Source organism: Camellia sinensis, chromosome 3 (genome assembly GCF_055761805.1).
Source record: "Camellia sinensis isolate YWXY chromosome 3, ASM5576180v1, whole genome shotgun sequence".
NCBI lineage: Eukaryota > Viridiplantae > Streptophyta > Magnoliopsida > Ericales > Theaceae > Camellia > Camellia sinensis.
Genome location: NC_138963.1, coordinates 182,801,069 through 182,820,417, shown reverse-complemented (window position 1 = coordinate 182,820,417; position 19,349 = coordinate 182,801,069). Strand labels below are relative to the sequence as shown.

The following is a 19,349-nucleotide window of genomic DNA, read 5'->3' as shown; positions in this document are numbered from 1 at the left end:
TTAAATTTATAGTAAAATAATAAAACATGATGTGACTTTTTCTGAGCAATGTAGAAAAATTAAAAATTCAACAATCAAAATTTTGTCTTGCTAAAATTTGACAGGAATTTGTATGTAATGCAAAATTTGGCACAATATGATAATAACTCACTTTTGGAGTAAAAATAATACAACAGATGAGAAGTTAAATGTTGAATTGACAATGCATAGCCAATTACTCCTTCACCTATTATTTTGAATTTGAATCAATTTTGAGGGACAATTCTTATTTGGATAGTTACTCTAGAAAACCACCATCCCAAACAGAGTTGATCAAAATGAGTAGATTGTAATTTTTATTTCTTTAAATAAAAAATTTTCCAAACAGAGTTTATTAAAATGAATTGATTGTAAAAAAAATTTAAAGAAAAAGAAGAGTTGATTAACTAATTCCAACATCCAACTCATTGATATCATAGCTACAAGCATCTGTGCCAAGTAATCATCAATAAATACCATACCAAAACATCAATCAATTTCACATCCAAAAAAATAATCAACTTAATCATAGTCCAAATTGGATATAATACAGATCATTTATTTTTTCCCACTAAAAAGATAGGGAAAATAAATATGAAACCTACATGATTTATCAATAAACTCTTTATTACATGGACTGCAATCCCTTCTGTCCATACATAAAAATTGTTAAACCTCTATAATTGAAACATGAGTACTCCTAATTAAAAATGAAATAAATTGATTTTTTTTTTTTTTCTTCTTGGACTGATGTTAATAAAACAAAACAAAAAAAAAAAATGTGCATAAGGTGATTGATTAGTCCATCTTTGCCAGCCATAACTGTGGATACATAGCTCTGAACTCACCAATAGCAGTGGCATTGGACCAAAAAAAAATTTATGAATAGTTTAGTAATTAGGAAATATTAAGAGAGATGAAAACATTAATCGAAGAATTTGGGAAAAGATTTGAAAAGGAAAAAGAAAAATGTTTGTGAAACTAGGTGAAATATAGGTATATTTTATTTACATTTCACCTACTTTTTTATTTTTTTTTTCTAAATCTCTTTTCAAATCTCCCAATTAAACCCAACGTAATTTGTCAAGATTGTATAATTAAAATTTTCACCATGCCGTGTTTATTTGATGATCAGATTCTCTCTTTCCTTGGACTTTCTGAAGTAATGGCGGCAACTTCTGTTTCTGTTGAGGTATTTTGTGGAGTCTGTAAATCTGACACCAAACAAACATCACTAAATTAAACAGACAACAATGATAAAAATTCTAATTTTGAAATTTTAAAGATAAAAATTTTAATTTTGAAATTTCAAAGAGAGTTTTAGTAATGTGATAAGAAAAAAAGAATAAAAATATAGACACATACATTACATCACATATAGGCCTCACTCTTTACCACATCTAGAGCTCTTTTAGAACTTCAAAATTAAAACTCACAATCTTTATTTTTAAAAAGATTCACACTACTAATGCTAGAAATGCCAAAGCTGGACACAGACTCGAGGATTCTGGGTCTCTGTCCTTTTTTTTCCCACCTAGTGTTTATCTAGAATCATAAGAACAAGTAAATAAACAAAAAGTGATCATAAGAAAGACATTACTGATTAAAAATTGATTATAATTAATTTTTTGTGAAAAAAAGAAATAGGTTATAATCTGAAAAGTAAATTATAACTCACTTTTTAAAAGACCTCTTTAAGACTGAATGGTCTGTTATGTAATAAGTTTATCGTGTCTGAAATGTATCTTGGCTCGAAGTAGGTGTAGAAATGTATCAATTTAGCGATGAAAGGGAAAAGGGTATAATATCAAGTAATTTATCATAACAATCAAAACTAGAAGTGAGCTTCTCCTATTACTGCCCAATACCTCAGTATTGAATTCATATCCTCACATTGGGCACCTAATTTCTACCCCTAAAATTTAGGGAATTCACATGTCAGTGGATTGATAAAAAAATTAATTACAAAATAATGAAAAAAATTATAGTTTTACTTTTTAATATTTGTAAATTTTATCATTAATTTAAAAATATTTTTTCAAACATCCACTTAAATGAATTTTTTCCAATAATAGAGACATTAAGAACGTTCTAAGCATTTTATTTAATTTTATTGCAAAATGAAACTCCAACAGAATAGGTAATAAGATAGGTATTTGGAGAGATTTGAAAGTTAGGAAAATCACTTTCAAGAATAAATAAATTAGAATATTCATTAATTAAAATGACTAGACAAAATACTTAATGCAATTTTGTTTTTAATGTATTTTGAATATGCAAAATTCTTATTAATATCGAAAGTGAAAGACTATGGTACACCCCTCAAAGGGTATGTATCATATGCACTTTATAACTAAATAAAAAAATGACATAATTTCTTATTCATAACTAAAAGGAAAAAATCATTACCAAATGAGAGGGTAATTTGTAAACAAATTGGGCCGAGTTAGGAAGAGTCTTCTTTGGGAGTTGGGCCGCGTAATGGGCCGAGATAAGGGCTGGTGTAACTCGGTCTTAGGCCAAGAAAACATCTTATATTTCGGGTTTGGGCCGAGGTAATTATTTATGTAGCACGGTCCTTGATCATCTAAACATTGGGTCGGTCAAAGATGGGCTACCAGTGAACTGACCTAGCTATCCTGAATCGAGGTATCAATGGAGGGAGAACCGAGCTAAAGGATAACTCTACAGGGCATCATCTCAGAGTCAAGACTGATAGTGGTGCTTAAAGTATCACCGAGCTATGTGAGCACGGTTGACCGCAATGTCAGCCGAGGTAAGGGTTCAGCCATCTCACTTGGCTTGCAGTGATGAGGGTGTTTTAGGGATAATCATTATCCTTGGGCTTGAGACTCCTAGGAGGACTTGCTAAGGAGAGTAGAGTCCTACTAGGATTATGCAAAACCATCTCACTTGGTTGGTAGTGAGTAGGAGTGTGACTCCTAGGAGGACTCTGCTAAGGAGAGTAAAGTCCTACTAGGATTGTGCAAACCATCTCACTTGGTTGGTAGTGAGTAGGGTGTGTGATTCCTAGAAGGACTCTTATAAGGAAAGTTAGAATCCTACTAGGATTGTGCTAAGTAAAGTCTATAAAAACTCATGACCAGACCTATTGTCTATTGTCTAGTTGCTGACTTAGGCATCGGAGGGGTTTTCGGCACACACCAGCTGGTTAGCTCACGTTTGTGTTTTCAGGTGGCAAAGCAACGTTGTTTGGAGGAGTGCAAACTTAATCAATAAGATTATATGAGAAGATCATTTCGTGCTCGTACAATTGGCGCCGTCTGTGGGAAAACACAAAGAACAAAACCTTTTGATCGAGTTTTCCTCTTTAGATGAAATCAATGGCGCATAACGAAGACTTACCACATTCTACTATTGATGGGCAGACCCCAGGAGGGAATGCAAGGCGCAAAGGCTTGCCTAATGTACCATCCATGACGGAATTAGATCCCCAGTGACGGAATCCACGAAGAGAGACGCGAGAAAGACGGGGCTCAAGTCTACACCGCTCTCAAAGCCCTGATAGACAGAGGTGAATGATGGATCCTCAGGTTCTGGAAGATTATGTAAGGGAGCAAGACGAAGTAATAAGAAGAATGGCGGTTGACATGGAGACTATGAAGCGCCAGATAAAGGGCAAAGGGGCTGCAGAAGAAGAGGTGGGCAAGAGCAGGGCGCCCCTTCGCCACTCAGAAGATCGTGACAGACAAGTCACACCATCACAAGCTCAAAGAAGAAGCCTCAGGTCAGGCGATACACAATCAAGGACTTCCAAAACTCGTTACTCCAAGTCTGAGAGAAGGAGGACATAAAGGTCTTACACAGAAGGAAGTAGCTATCAGCCCACACATTCACACCAAATGACATCTAGGCATATGGGGTTGCCTAGGTCGGCGGACCTGCGGACAGTGCTTGAAGAAAGGGCTCGAAGGAGAGAAGACACTCAGGCTCGTGACTCCCGCAAAGTCTTCGCACTACAACGGTTGGCTCCAAGAACACATGGGAGTGTCGAGGTTAGAATGCTAGAGCCACGCCTCGCCTATGAACCAACATATAAAGCGTTAGCAAGGTTGCAGAGCTCGTCGTTCATTCCGGCGATAGAGAGCGCACCATTACCCTTCGGCTTTCACCACCCTAAATTCACTATTTATGAAGGAAAGTCAGACCCCTACATGCACTTGAGCCACTTTCGCCAGGTTATGGCGGTGTATCAGCGAAACGAGGCTCTAATGTGTATCATATTTCCTTCCAGGCTTGGTGACCTGGGTCTAACATGGTTTGAAAGGTTGCCAGAAGGTAGCATAGCTTCATGGGCGCAACTAGCAGAGGCATTTGTAACTAGATTCAGAACAAATACCAAGACACCTGTAGAGATTGACCAGCTTCTCTCCATAGATATGGGGGAAAAGGAAACATTGAGGTCTTACAATAACCGGTATTGAGAGACTTTTAATCAGATTGGAGATTGCCCTACAAACCTAGCTATCGCACAGTTCAAACGAGGTTTGCCGACCGGTAATAAGTTGAGAGATTCAATGACAATGACGCCACCCCTTACTATGGAAGCCCTGATGAAGAGAGTGCACCAACACATCCGGGTAGAGGAAGATAGGGCGCGCACTGAGGAAGAGTCCGGTACAACAGCGATACCAGACAAAAAGCCTTTGGCAAGAGTTAACACGGTTGACAAGTAAGACCGACCACGCAAAAGTCTTTGCTCGACTGTGGGGCAATTAAGAAGTTTGGCAGGAATAACCAAACATTTAGCTCTCTTCAGCCGAAATAAGGATCTAAGCTGAAGAACGTTGGCCGGAATAACCAACATTTAGCTCTCTTCAGCCGAGATAAGGATCTAGGCTGAAGAATGTTGGCAAGAATAACCAGCATTTAGCTCTCTTCAGCCGAGATAAGGATCTAGGCTGAAGAACGTTGGCCGGAATAACCAACATTGAGCTCCCTTCAGCCGAGATCAAGATCTAGACTGAAGAACGTTGGCCAGAATAACCAACATTGAGCTCCCTTCAGCCGAGATCAGGATCTAGGCTGAAGAAGGTTGGCAGGAATAACCAACATTTAGCTCTCTTCAGCTGAGATCAGAATCTAGGCTGAAGAAAGTTGGCAGGAATAACCAACACTTTTTCATTCTTCAGCCGAGATAAGGATCTAGGCTCAAGAAGGTTGACAGGTTTGACCAACAAAACTTTTGCACTCTTTGGCCAAGATGACGGTTACCTCGGCCAAAGTGGGTTAGCAGGTTTGACCAACTCTTTCTAAATAAGTCTTTGCCCGACTAGGGGGCAACAAAAAAAGTTGGCAGGTTTGACCAACACTTTTTTCATTCCTAAGCCGGGATAAGGATTTAGGCTGCAGGAAGTTGGCAGGTATGACCAACATTTAGCTCTCTTCAGCCGAGATAAGGATCTAGGCTGAAGAAGGTTGGCAGGAATAACCAACATTTAGCTCTCCTAAGCCGAGATAAAGATCTAGGCTGCAGGAAGTTGGCAGGTATGACCAACAAAACTTTTGCACTCTTTGGCTTGGATGACAGTTACCTCAGCCAAAGTAGGTTGGCAGGTTTGACCAAGAAGTTTTTTGGATTCTTCAGCCAAGATGCATATCTTGGCCAAAGAAGGTTGGCAGGATCAGGTAAGGCCAAGCTAATTAGTTTGGCTAGGCATGTGGTCGGAATGATACAAAACAGTGAAAAAGAAACACAGTAACCGAGCAAAGAGATCGAAATTTTTCATTAATTGGAAGATGATTACAAAATGTGGGACATGTAGCCCGGTTACACTAAAAGAACGCATTCTCATATGATTGCGAACTCGAAAGATATAAATATTGAAAGCAAAAAGGCAAGGTTGTTCAAAATTTGAAGGTACATGACGATTGTAACAAGAGAACGAGGATAATGGGGGCACACCACGTATCTTGAGAATGGCGTCGTGCCAGATTAGTGGAAGAACATGTTGAGCAACTGACAAGGCTTATTGGGGTCAAACGAGCTATGAAACCGAACAACTTTTTAGCTCGGCAGAGTGGGGTGTTCGTAGCTCAGCTGGAGGAAAAATAATCTCAATCATGCTACGCAGATGGAATTAAGAGGCAATTGAGAGGGTAATTTGTAAACAAATTGGGCCGAGCTAGGAAGAGTCTTCTTTGGGAGTTGGGCCGCGTAATGGATCGAGATAAAGGCTGATGTAGCTCGGTCTTAGGCGAAGAAGACATCTCATATTTCAGGTTTGGGCCGAACTATGGGCCGATGTAATTATTTATGTAGCACGGTCCTTGATCATCTAAACATCGGGTCGGTCAAAGATGGGCTACCAGTGACCTAACCTAGCTATCCTGGACCGAGGTATCAGTGGAGGGAGAACCGAGCTAAAGGATAGCTCTGTAGGGCGTCATCTCAGAGTCAAGACTGACAGTGGTGCTTAAAGTATCACCGAGTTGTGTGAGCACAGTTGACCGCAATGTCAACCGAGGTAAGGGTTCAGCCATTTCACTTGACTTGTAGTGATGGGGGTGTTTTAGGGATAATCATTATCCTTGGGCTTGAGACTCCTATGAGGACTCTGCTAAGGAGAGTAGAGTCCTACTAAGATTATACAAAACCATCTCACTTGGTTGGTAGTGAGTAGGAGTGTGACTCGTAAGAGGACTCTGCCAAGGAGAGTAAAGTCCTACTAAGATTGTGCAAACTATCTCACTTGGTTGGTAGTGAGTAGGGTGTTATAAGGAGAGTTGGAATCCTACTAGGATTGTGCCAAGTAAAGTCTATAAAAGCTCATGACCAGACCTATGTACAGATATCCCAATTCTTACTCTAGAATACACAAAACTTATTGTCTATTGTCTAGTTGCTGACTTAGGCATCGGAGGGGTTTCCAGCACACACCAGCCAGTTAGCTTACGTTTGTGTTTTCAGGTGGCAAAGCAACGTTGTTTGGAGGAGTGCAAAATTGATCAACAGGATTATACGAGAAGATCATTTCATGCTCTTACACCAAATATTAATAGTGATAAGTGATGTATATGGTAGAATTCTCCATATTTAAATCACTCTTAGAAGTGTCTGGAAATTGTTATATTTTGATAAAAAAAAAAAAATTTACGCTGTGCAATTAAAAGATTTTTTTTTATTTTTTTTTATAGATCAAATTAAAGGGACATTAATAGTGAGGAGAGATTTTAAAAAGATCTTTGTCAAACAGACTGTTAGTTTACACTTTCCCCTCTGTCTAGCAGAACTTTCATTTATGAATTCTAAGGGAGTGGATTGATTTTTTGACTTTTTAATTTTTTTGGTTATTTTAGTTTGAGATTAAAAAATCTCGTTTGGAAATAGTTTTAAATTTTTTTGAGTTTTTTGTGAGAGAAAGAATATAATGATTATGTGTTGGATGTGATGTTTTGTCTTATTGGATTAAAAAAGCCTATTTTATTTTTTGTAACTAAAGTAGTTTTAAAAAAAAAAACCCAAACTTGGCTTCTCAAACGAAGCCTAAATAATTTATTATGGTTTCGTTTGGGAAGTAGGTTGGCTTTTTAACTTTTTGACTTTTATAGCTATTTTAACTTGGGGCTAAAAAGCCTACATAAGGATCCTCTAGAGTTAAGCCCCTAGAGTGATCTCCTAAAGTGCTTAATCCGACGGCTGAGAATAAAACTCACCAAAACGATGTCGTTTTGGTAAGTATTTTGAAAAAAAAAAAAAAAAAAAAAAAAAAAACCTCTCTCACTCTCAACAAAAGGCCAGGTTGCTTCTGGTAATGAAGCTACTGCTACTATTATAGCTATGGCGGTGAGTTTCCAAGGCTTCTGAGTCAACTCTTGACTCCAATCGAACGAGTTTGTCGGAGTTTGTTCTAGTTCTTCGCTGATCGGAGGTGTTAGAGAGAGAGAGAGAGAGAGAGTGTGTGTGTGTGTGTGTGTGTGTGTGTGTGTTGAGGGAGAAAGCTATGAATAACGCTAATGGATTTAGTTGTATGGGGACGGAGTACATTCGGAAGCAACACAAGCACCAAACTGTCGACAATCAATGCAGTTCGGCTCTCGTCAAGCACATCAAGGCCCCTGTTCATCTCGTATACTCTCTCTCTCTCTCTCTCTCTCTCTCTCTACTTTCTCTCTTTTGTTCATTTACATATGTATGTGTGTGGGGGGAGGGATATGTCTTTCCGTATTTGGATCGATTGATAAGTGAATTTGTTGAGATTCGATTGTAATTGATGAAATTTCTGTAAATTATTGCTTAGATTTGAGTTTTTTTTTATGATTTTAGTGATTCTGTTATGTAATTTTTGAAAGTTAAACACATTTTTGCAGTTTGATCTATAGTATTTGTTTTGTTTGTGATGATTTGAACTGAATTTATCCGTCGGTAACCTCTGTTTGCTTGCTGGAAAAATGGAGGAAAATCAGTTGAGAAAAAAATTTCAAATCCTGTTTCATTTTGCATTGTTTTGCTGATAAAACCAAAGAGTTGTTTTAGGCCAATCTGAATGGTGAAATTTGTTTTTGGATTTGAGATTTTATTTCATTTTTCTTTTCTTAGCTTCCTATCAGCAACAAACTGAGCATATCCTTCAAAAGTTGTCATTGTTGTTTTAGGTTTCTGGCCTTTTTCTTTCTCTCTTTCTCCCGACGGCAAGACGGCGGCGACAACGGGGCGACGGCCACGGTGGGGCGACGGGATGCAGGAAGTAGCGGCCAACTCTTCTTCGCTCTCTTGTTCAATCTTTGCTTCTTTCCGCCATCTGTATAGTTCTTCCTTCAGCCATGGGGGGAATTTTGAAATCCCCTGAATCTGATTTTTTTTTTTCAAAATACTCACCAAAACGACGTCGTTTTGGTGAGTTTTATTCTCAGTCGTCAGATCCTTACACTTTAGGAGATCACTCTAGGGGTTTAACTCTAGAGAATCCTTATACAAAAAGCCTAGCTTGAGAAAGATTTTAGGTTTTAGGTTTTTTTAGGTTTTTTTATTTTATTTTTTTATGAAAGAAAGAATATAATGATTATAAGTTAGATGTGATATTTTGTCTTATTAAACTAAAAAATCTATTTTATTTTTTATAACTATTTTAACCAAAAAATTTTCAAACCTAACTTCCCAAATAGACTAGGCTTCGTTTGGGAAGTGGGTTGACTTTTTAGCTTTTTAACTTTTTTGGCTATTTTAACCTGGGCTGAAAAGCTTGGTTTGGGAAGGACTTTTTGACTTTTTGACTTTTTGACTTTTTTTTTGTGAAAGAAGAGTATAATCATTATGGATTGAATGTAATGTTTTGTTTATTGTGACTAAAATAATTTATTTTATCTTTTGTGACTAAAATAGTAACAAACCATCTTCCCAATTTTTTATCCAATCTTTTACATGAAGATAGAATCTACACGTCATGTGTAAATTCTACACCTATATAAAAAATTAATAAAAACTTTAATAAATTATTTAGAATACTAGCGTAACTCCTTTTCATTAACCCATGATTGATCACACACCATACCAGACAGCTCAATGTCACATGCTACTGCTTGCCCATGAGGGGCCCCCCATGACATAACACATAATCAATCCGTACATCCATGACAGGTAATTAATCAAGAGAAAAGTACAGGAAAAAATTTATAAAATTATGAAAATTATAATCACGATTATTAATATTAATAAAAAAATTCATTCTGACATTTCATTTGTATGTAATATTTTCATTAATCAATAGTCTCAAAACATCATATATCATCAAATAATTAAAAATTTTGCAGGTAGATAATACTTACTTTAAGTAGTCAGTAGATAAGGAATAATAATCGTGTTATAATTTTTTATCTATATAGAGTGTTACGTATATAATATTATCTAATACTCTTGAATAATCTAATGCTACTAATATTATCTCAATATGCAATTGACATAAATACAGTCATATATAAACATATATTAGAAAAGTTAAAAAATCAGAGTTTAAATTCAAAAATTTACCCCATAATTAATATGTGATCCAGATTTAGTTTTTGAATGGCAATCTGCATCTAAAATAAATTGCATGTACTCGTTAAAATTTTGAGTAAATTTTTGATAAAAAAAATTCTGAGTATGTAAAATTGTTCCAAAGGGGTGTATCATATATACTTTATTTGTGTATTTATAGAATGTGTTATGTGTTTTTGTGATAAATATTACCTATTTTACTGGCAAGAGCTACAACAATTTGACCAAGGGGCTCTAGCCTACTTTGGCCACCAAGTCCCTCTTAAGGTAAAGATCTTGGGTTCCACTCTCAAAAGTAGAACGAGAGGATAAGATTTTCTTGCAAGGTATATATGTGTGAGCTTTAACTCTCCTAATGTGTTAATTTAACAATTAATCATTGATTTTTGCCAAAAATAAAAAAAATAAAAAAATAAAGTTACAAAAATTTGTGGTTGAGATATAAAAGTTGAGAAATAAAATTACGTATCTTTTTGGTAATATTACGTATTTTGTGGCATTGTTACACATTTTATGGTTAAAAAATATTTAGCTACAAAAATGTATAATATTATTACAAAAATACGTAACATTATCAAAAAAAATTATAATTTTATTTATGAATCACAAATTGTTGTAATTTCTAAAAAAATAAAACGTAATATTTATCATAACATTTATTATAAAAATACACAACAGATATATATGTTACACACTAATGTGTGTGTGTGTGTGTGTGTGTGTGTGTGTGTGTGAAAGTGGTTGGCATAACGTATGAATGTATATATAGAAGGAAAGGAAGAGAGTAAATTACCAGAGGGAGAGGGAGGGGTAGAGGGAGAGGGAAGGGGGGGATGCCTTGTAGTAGTTGGTCGTAAGGGTAGAACTAGCTGAGGAGGTGGAGGAGGGTTTGGAAAAGTGGAGAAGGACCCCTCCATCTGCGTAGGATAGTAAAGATAAGATGGTCCTGGGATACGTTGCGCCTGTGGTGCTGCAGAAAGTGTTCCCCTTGTAGAATATCCATAAAAATATGGAGACCCCATTGTTGATGGTGATGATGTTCCGTACAGTTGTTGGTGATGGTGGTAGTATTGTTGTTGCTGAAGTAATTGAGAGTTATAAAATGCCTGCCCAATTTAATATTAATATTATTATCATATTATTATTATTTTTGTTTTGAACAGAATATTATCATCACATTTGTTTGTATCTAATATACGTAAAATTTTTTACACAAAAAAATTATTTTTCTTATAATTTGGTTTTACATAGAAAAAATATTTTTATTTTTGTTTTTTGACGTTTAGTTGAATTTTGAAATAAAAATATTTTATTGGCAAAAAAATGAATTTTAGTTCAATAAAGTGTCATCTACAACTTTTTATAGTGAGCTAAGAATTTTATTTTATTTTTTTTATTTTTTGTAGGATGTTAATTTATTAAGGAAGTTATATTACAACTAAAGGAGTCGTCGCTGTTCTGTCACCTCGAACCTTTGACGTTCCCCTCGTTACACTCTAAGATGTAGCTACAAGACTACTTCGCCAAACCCAAGGACTTAGCTAAGATATTTATTTAAAAATGCTAAATATGTTGAAAATATAGTGATTGAGAATTAATTTTGTAATAATTGAACTACAAAATTTTTAATAATAATTAATTTTTTCGAAAATAATACAAAAATATTTTCTTTAAAAGCTGTTTTACTTAATTTTTGTTTAACCAAACGACAGATAAAAATAGTTTAGGTTAAAACAAACAGAGCCTTAGTGATAAACTTTATCAACTTTAATAATTAAAGTTATACATATTTTTATAAATTTGTAAATATTTTTGTGAAGTTACACTGATTTGTAATTTTTCCTAGTTATTATCATACGTATATTAAAATAATGGGGGATGCACCAATAAATCCCAAATTAATAACTTATACACTGTTTAGTCCTAAAAATTTTCTTATAGACTGAAAGGTCCCATTACAATGTTTCAAACATCAGATTAATGTTTCGAACATTAGATTTCGAACATCAGATTAATGTTTCAAACATTAGATTGATGTACAAATGGGACTAAATGGAACATAAAAAAACTTTTAAGACTAAATGGTTCAACTTTTCAGAAATTAGGACTTATGGGTAAATTTTCCTAAAATAATAAACAAAAGTTTAATGCAATAGGTAAACACATTTTTTTAAGAACTTCCAAATACACTCCTTTAATAATTATTTATTTATTTTTTACCCACCGCATTTATTGTAACACCTACTTTAAATTTTTGAAAAAAGTATTGTACAGGTGGTGTTTGGCAAGTTGGGTTGGGGCTAAAATAGCCACAAAAGACAAAACAGGCTATTTTAGCCACAACAAATAAAACATCACATCCAACCCATAATCATTACACTCTTCTCTCACAAAAAAAATCAAAAAAACCAAAAAGCCAAAAAGCCCTTCCCAAACCAAACTTTTTAGCCCAGGCTAAAATAGCCAAAAAAGCCAAAAAACCAAAAAGCCAACCCACTTCCCAAACGGAGGCTATGATTGGTTGAGCTTTCAGAATTGTTTTCTAAAAAGAAATTCAAAAACTAATTTGGTAAAGAAATTAGAAATATATATATATATATATATTTGTATGATTTTTTCTTCTTTGAGATGGAAATAATTTTTAAAAATTGAAAATTTTCCTTTTTGATATTTCTTTTTATCAAATTAATTTTTAATTAAAAAAAATTAAAATATAACTTCTTAATCAAATTTGATTTGTTTATATATGGGCAAATTACATATACACCCCTCCAGGTTTGACAAAATTACAGATACCCCCCTGAGGTTTGAGAAATTACGAATTCCCCCCTGAATGCTATATTTGCATAAGAAATTAGGGGGTAATTTGTTATGAAATATAAACCTCAGGGGGTAAATTGTTATGAAAATACAAACCTCAGGGGGCGGGATGTAATTTCCGAAACCTCAGGGGGTATCTGTAATTTAACCAAACCTGGAGGGGTGTATATGTAATTTGCCCTTTATATATTGTATTTTTCTTATACGTATATTATATATATATATATATATAGAGAGAGAGAGAGAGAGAGAGAGAGAGAGAGTTATATTGTATTTTTCTTATACGTATATTATATATATATATATATATATAGAGAGAGAGAGAGAGAGAGAGAGAGAGAGAGAGAGAGAGTTAGTTACTTGGGGGTATCCATAATCAGGTGGGTAGGTTGCGTACCTGCAATGTAGTAGATATCCATTAAAATTATTTAGCAAAACAAGTAAATAGTAAAAATTAATTCTGAATGATAATAACTTTATATGTTATTATAGTTATGGAGCAACTATTCAATATGTGGTTCATTTCAATAAATAATTTAATAATTAATAATTACAAATGATTTAAAATAGAAAAATAAGTAGATTTGAAAACATTGAATATTTAGGGATTGTTTGAAATGTTTTAAATAAATATACTTTTTGACTTTTTATGAAATATGAGTTGAATTTAAAGTGATGTGGTAGAAAGGTAATATGACTTAAATAAGATAGTAATTTTTTGACTTTTTTAAGAGATGCCAAACCTAACCTTAACCTGTCATGGTGCGTGTGATAATGTCAAAAAGGCTGTAAATAATTTACAATGGCTATGTTTGGCAAAGGTTTGTTTGGTTATTTTAATCACAAAAAAACAAAATAAATTAAAAAATTAATATGACAATAACACATTGAAATTATAATCATTTTATTTTTTCTCTCACAAAAATTAAAAAGTTAAAAAACTCATTCTAAACGAAATTTTTTAACCACAAACTAAAATAATAAAAAAAAAAAAAAAAAAAAAACTATAAAACCAACCCCACCCAAACGAAGGCTATGATAGTTATGAAAAACTATTACTATATGTTTTGACACAATTGGGTCTTACACCTCAATCAATTGACATGGACTATAGTCTACATTGTTGTTTATGGTGAGAATAAATATAAACAAAAAAAAAAAAAAAAGATTGGGAGTTCTAATTTATGAGTTTTACAAAGTTCTAATTTGTAGTAGGTTCATGTAATATGATGTTTTGATCTTTAAATTTTTTTTTTTTTTTAAATTTTCACATCACTAAAACTCTCTATCATTTCTGAAATATAAAATATGATCAAGTATATACACTCACTCACACAGAGACAGCGTGTTTTTTTTTAAAGTTGATAAAAAGTCAGTTTCTAACTTTTTACTCATTTTGAGTTACATCACCTTACATATAACTTATTCACAAAAAGATAAAATAAATTAAAAAAAATTAAAAAACTAACTTTTTACTAATTTTTCAAAACATCTCCAAATAGAATTCAACATAGATCTGAGTGAGTGGTAGCGTATGTGCCAATTGTGAGCCAAACAGGAAGTCAAGAACAAATAAACCCAACAAGTCAAGCCCAATGTCACAGCATTTTCCAAACTATTGTACTACGTTGGCATTAATGTGATGTTTTAGTTTTTTCTTTTCTTTTCTTTTTTTAACTGCCAACTAAGTAGAGTTTCGTTTAGAACTCTATTATTAAACTGTGTTTAGTTAAGAGATTTAAGTAAAAATTTTAAAAAATATATATATATAAAAATAAATAAAATATACATATATTTTATTTATTTTTTACCTAATTTTTATATTTTCTTTTTCAAATCTCCCATTAAATTTTTTAACTAAACACAATATTAGAGCCCCATCACTTTCCTGTATCAAATCCTAAGCTTGCATGCAGATGTCTTAGCCGGCAATCAATCAAGCCGCCAAATCAAGATCAGACCATTATAGAAAGTAATAAAATAAAAAAATAAAATAAAATAAAAAAGGAAAAATATTGCAAGTGCTATGTACTCATAAAAATACCACATTTAAATTTATTATATTTAAAATAAAACTGATCCATATATATATATATATATTATAATAATTATTATTATTATTTGAGTATGTAAGGTCAGTGGAGCATAACTCTCGTTTGACAGGAGACTTTTTTAAGGATGGGTTAATTTAATTATAAAAAAATAAAATAAATAAAAAAATTAAAAAAATAAAATATCATTTTTTTCTCATAAAAATTAAAAAAATTAAAAAATTCAACTTAAATAAATTTTTTAATTTCAAGTTAAAATAATCAAAAAAAAAATCAAAAAGCGAATCTACTTTCTAAACGAAACCTGATATCATGTACATTTAGTTAGAATCAGTGACATAAAACATAAATAGAAATAAAATCTGAATCAAAATCAAGTCAATAGAATAATATTATGTTCACGGTCAATACAATAAAGACAAAAGTAGTGTTAAAATATTTACTATTTCTCACTTTTCAAAATTAGACTCACTTTTCAAACATAGTGATATGATAATCTGTTAAAATATTTAAGATAAATCTCTTTCTTATATTTTTTTAATTATCAACTAATTATCTCTCTTATACATTACTGGGTCTAAAAAATATAATACTTAAATTATAAATATATAGTATTAAAACAAAATAACAAAACTGTAAAACATCAAAAATATCTTTAGTCTAAAAATTAAATTCACAGTGAAGTGATTAGTATTCACTATTTCTCAATATATGAGAATTTTTTACCCATATTCGGGGACTAGGGGGGTGGAACGACCTCTCAATCTACCTACTGCAGCCACTACTACCTAACAATAAACAGCATTTTCTGATATTTTGGTGCTTCTTAATTTCTAGTTGTGTTTGCATATATTATGTATATGGACAATATTGTGGTCATATTTTCCCAGTCAATGCATGAATAATGAAAATATTTAAATGGGAGAAAAAGTTGGACTATTTCCATGCATTGTAGATAAAGTTGTGGATAATTCTGCAACCATACCATACGATACCAAAAATATATATAAATTAAATATAAATTCATATAAGTTGAACATAAATTTACATAAAACATTGTTATTTAGACTCAAAAATTATATTCACTTTTTTAGATCTAATTATTTTATTGACATATCATGGGTCTATAAATTGGATCAATAAAATGAACTTGTATATAATTTTCCATTCATGTAAGACTTACGCGAATTTACATTCAAATTTATATAATTTTATAGTAAAGCTATATACGATATGCATTGCACGTTAAAACGTTATCCAAAAAATTATAAATCAATCTAAGTTCATATATGAACAATACATGTGGTACAAAACCAGTTGTACTCATATTCCCAGTTCGAGTACAAATAGTAATTAAGAGCTAGTACCACATTCTCCTGGCAACATTAGAATTTTAGGCAAAACATGAATCACGGGTTCATGCAAACTCAAGAAAAGGGCAGGATTGGAAGAAATTAATGTCACATAATTGTGAGACTAATGAACAATATTAAACTAATTCAGACATATCATATAGTATTTAAAATTAATTACTGTAACATTATTCTTAATTTTTCAAAAATAATCTTGGGGATTTTACAAGCTGTAAGGCAAGCTCGTTACAAAGCATTGCCGATCCTTCCAATTGCCAACTCATCTACCCACCAAACCAACTCCACTGAAAAAAAGACTAGGAACCACAAGGTATGACTTTTGGTTTTTTAATGTTACAATCTTCAATTATATATGTTGAAGAAAAAAAAAAATAGGACTCGTTATAATTTATGTGTATATAAATGTGACTATTTTATTTAAAAAATAATTTTGAATCTCTTTTTTATTTAAATATTATAGAGAATAGTTTATCTCTAGTTCTCTCTCGTTGGGCCGTGCAATCTGACATGATGAGCTCATCATGTTGAGTATTGTCTTAATTTAAATGGTTTATTTTATAAATTTTTATATGTAGATTGTACATAAAAAATTTAGATTAAATTGATAATTGTAAACACATAATTTTATTATATTTGTATTAAAAAATGAACAATAAATATGAATTTAAAAATAAATTATTCATTATTTTTTCAAACAAATTTGATGACTCATGCCATTATAATTGTCAAACCAATTAATTTTTTTAATGTGTAATTTATACACAAGTCTATAAAATAAATAATTATAATTACAAAAGTGGGGTCCGTAATGGACCTACCCACCAGACTAGAGGGAAGTCAATTGGATTATGACCCCGTTTAGTAGAGTTTATTTATAACTTATTTCAGTTTTTATTTTAATTTAAGCTATTTTGATGTGTTTTGTTCAGCTTAACAATACAGTTTATAGTTTTTTGTAAGTCAAAAATCAACTTATTTTTTGAATGGGGAAAGAGAAGCTTAATTTATGAGTAAAAAATTATCTTATGTTCACAGTTATAAATTATAAACTGTTAGGTTATATATTATAATCACTTTTTCACAGTTCTACCAAACGGGCCATATATGTGGAATGCCCTTTATTGCAGAAATTCAAGGCAGGTGAAAAAAATTAAAAAAAAAAATTGTTATAAATTCCAAATTTTTTATTAAATAAATAATTAAATGATTAAATGATTCACTTGACATCTCCCGTCTATGAGAAATATTTGATTATTTATTTGATAAAAAAATTAATATTTCTAACATTATCTGAAAAAATAATGTGAAATTGATCCAACTGACATCACTTTCGAGATGACAATATCTAAGCTGTCCTGGGTATCAATGGCCATAAGTAAAAATGGACCATATGTTATGCATTAGTGGGTATGGACTAGTTCTGACACTCAGCATATGAAAGCACCAACTCACCCATAAGATGGATAAATGACTGGTGGTTGTGCCTGTGGTGCTGGTGGTACTGCTGGGGGAGCAGGAACCAATGGTGCCGATCCTCCACTATATGGTGTTGATGATGATCCACCTCCATGATATGGATTACCACCTTGATTTCTACCTGCATTAAACAAACAACAATCAATCAAATAATCCAAATCAAAAAATATATATTTTTATGAAAAATACTACAAAATATAGATAAAGGGTCGCACCCCTTTATTTATGCAGTTCGGACTCACATCATCACATGGTGTAGGACCGATCTTTTAAAAAATATAATAAAAAATAGTGTCTCAATAATCTTATTCTCTTACTCATGTTGTCATTTGTTATCTCTATTTTGTGATGTTTTATGTGAATTGATTTTATACGAGTAGAACAATAAAAAAAATCATATGACAGAAGATGAAGAACAGGCATACCTCTCGGTGGTGAAGGTCGAGGGCGTCCAAGTGAAGCAATATTACAATTCGCTCTCCTTCCATCAATGACAGGGTTCGGATCATTACAAGCCCTCTTGGCCGACTCGGGATCGCGAAAAGTCACCTGTTTCATGAAAAAAATCATCAACGTCTAAAGCAACTAACGTAGAATTTGAAACAATTATTAAGAATGTATTTGTATTGTGACTCACAAATCCATATCCTTTGGACTTTCCAGTGTTCTTATCGGCGATGATCACAGCCTCAAGAATTTCTCCGAACTGCTCGAAGTATCCTCGCATAACATCGGTCTGAGTTTCCCAAGCAAGGCCTCCGACGAAAACTTTGGTGTAGGTCGTGTCGCCGAACGGTGATCGGTAATGCTGGTGTGCCATGGCGTCTAAATCACAAAATGGGTATTTTTTTTTTTTCTTCTATGTATCAACTCTTGATGAAGTCATGAAGTTGTTCTTTTCTGTGTCTCTCTCTCCTCTACCTCCATCCCTCTAGACATGGAAAGGGACAGAGAGAGAGAGAGAGATGGTTTTAGTAAGTGTTGCTGTCGTTGTTGTTAATGATGAATGGGTTGTCTGAATGTGTGTTTAACTAGGGGAGAGAGCGAGAGAGAGATGGTTTTAGTAATTGTTGTTGTTGTTGTTGTTAATGATGAATGGGTTGTCTGAATTTGTGTGTTTAACTAGGGGAGAAAGGGGGAATGGAAGGAGTGGAGGAGAGAGAAAGTTAGAGAGAGAGAGAGAGAGAGAGGATGATCCGACAGATGCAAAGACTGATTTGCTGGAATAGGAAGGGGGGAGTTGTGTTGTGTGTGTATAATATCGAATGACAGCTGCTGTGTGTGGTGTGTGACTACAAGGACACTTGAGTTGGTCCTCTCTGTATTTTGCATTAATATAACCTCCCAACCCCAAATCAATAGTCCTCTCTTTCTTTCTCTCTCTTTCCCCATCCCTTCTCTATGGCCCGTTTGTTTTGAGTTAAGGGTTATTTTGGGAAGATGATAAAAAGTGGTTTTTTGACTTTTAACCAAGCTTTTGGCTTTTTTAGACAAATAATTTGGAAAGTTGGTAAAAAGTGACTTTTGACTTTTTTGATTAATGTTTGTTTATGATGTCAAATCATAATAAAATGACCAAACTATCCCCATTTATGTAAAATATTTACGACTTCA

General features: G+C 33.0%; 1 protein-coding gene across 2 annotated transcripts; it reads right to left on the bottom strand.

Moving 5' to 3' along the window:
* Positions 1 to 627: 627 nt before the first annotated feature.
* On the bottom strand, positions 628 to 19,110 carry LOC114317878 (uncharacterized). 2 transcript variants are annotated; one of them, XM_028264668.2, is made up of 7 exons: positions 18,373 to 19,110; positions 18,161 to 18,284; positions 17,712 to 17,856; positions 13,196 to 13,232; positions 10,809 to 11,121; positions 1,129 to 1,232; positions 628 to 856 (listed from the first exon to the last, which is right to left on the bottom strand). In XM_028264668.2, exons 1-6 carry the CDS (start codon positions 18,553 to 18,555, stop codon positions 1,150 to 1,152), a joined length of 885 nt encoding a protein of 294 aa, XP_028120469.2. In that variant the 5' UTR covers positions 18,556 to 19,110; the 3' UTR covers positions 628 to 856; positions 1,129 to 1,149. The 2 variants fall into 2 exon arrangements, with proteins under 2 accessions (XP_028120469.2, XP_028120468.2); XM_028264667.2 differs by having other exon boundaries at positions 628 to 1,232.
* Positions 19,111 to 19,349: the final 239 nt, after the last annotated feature.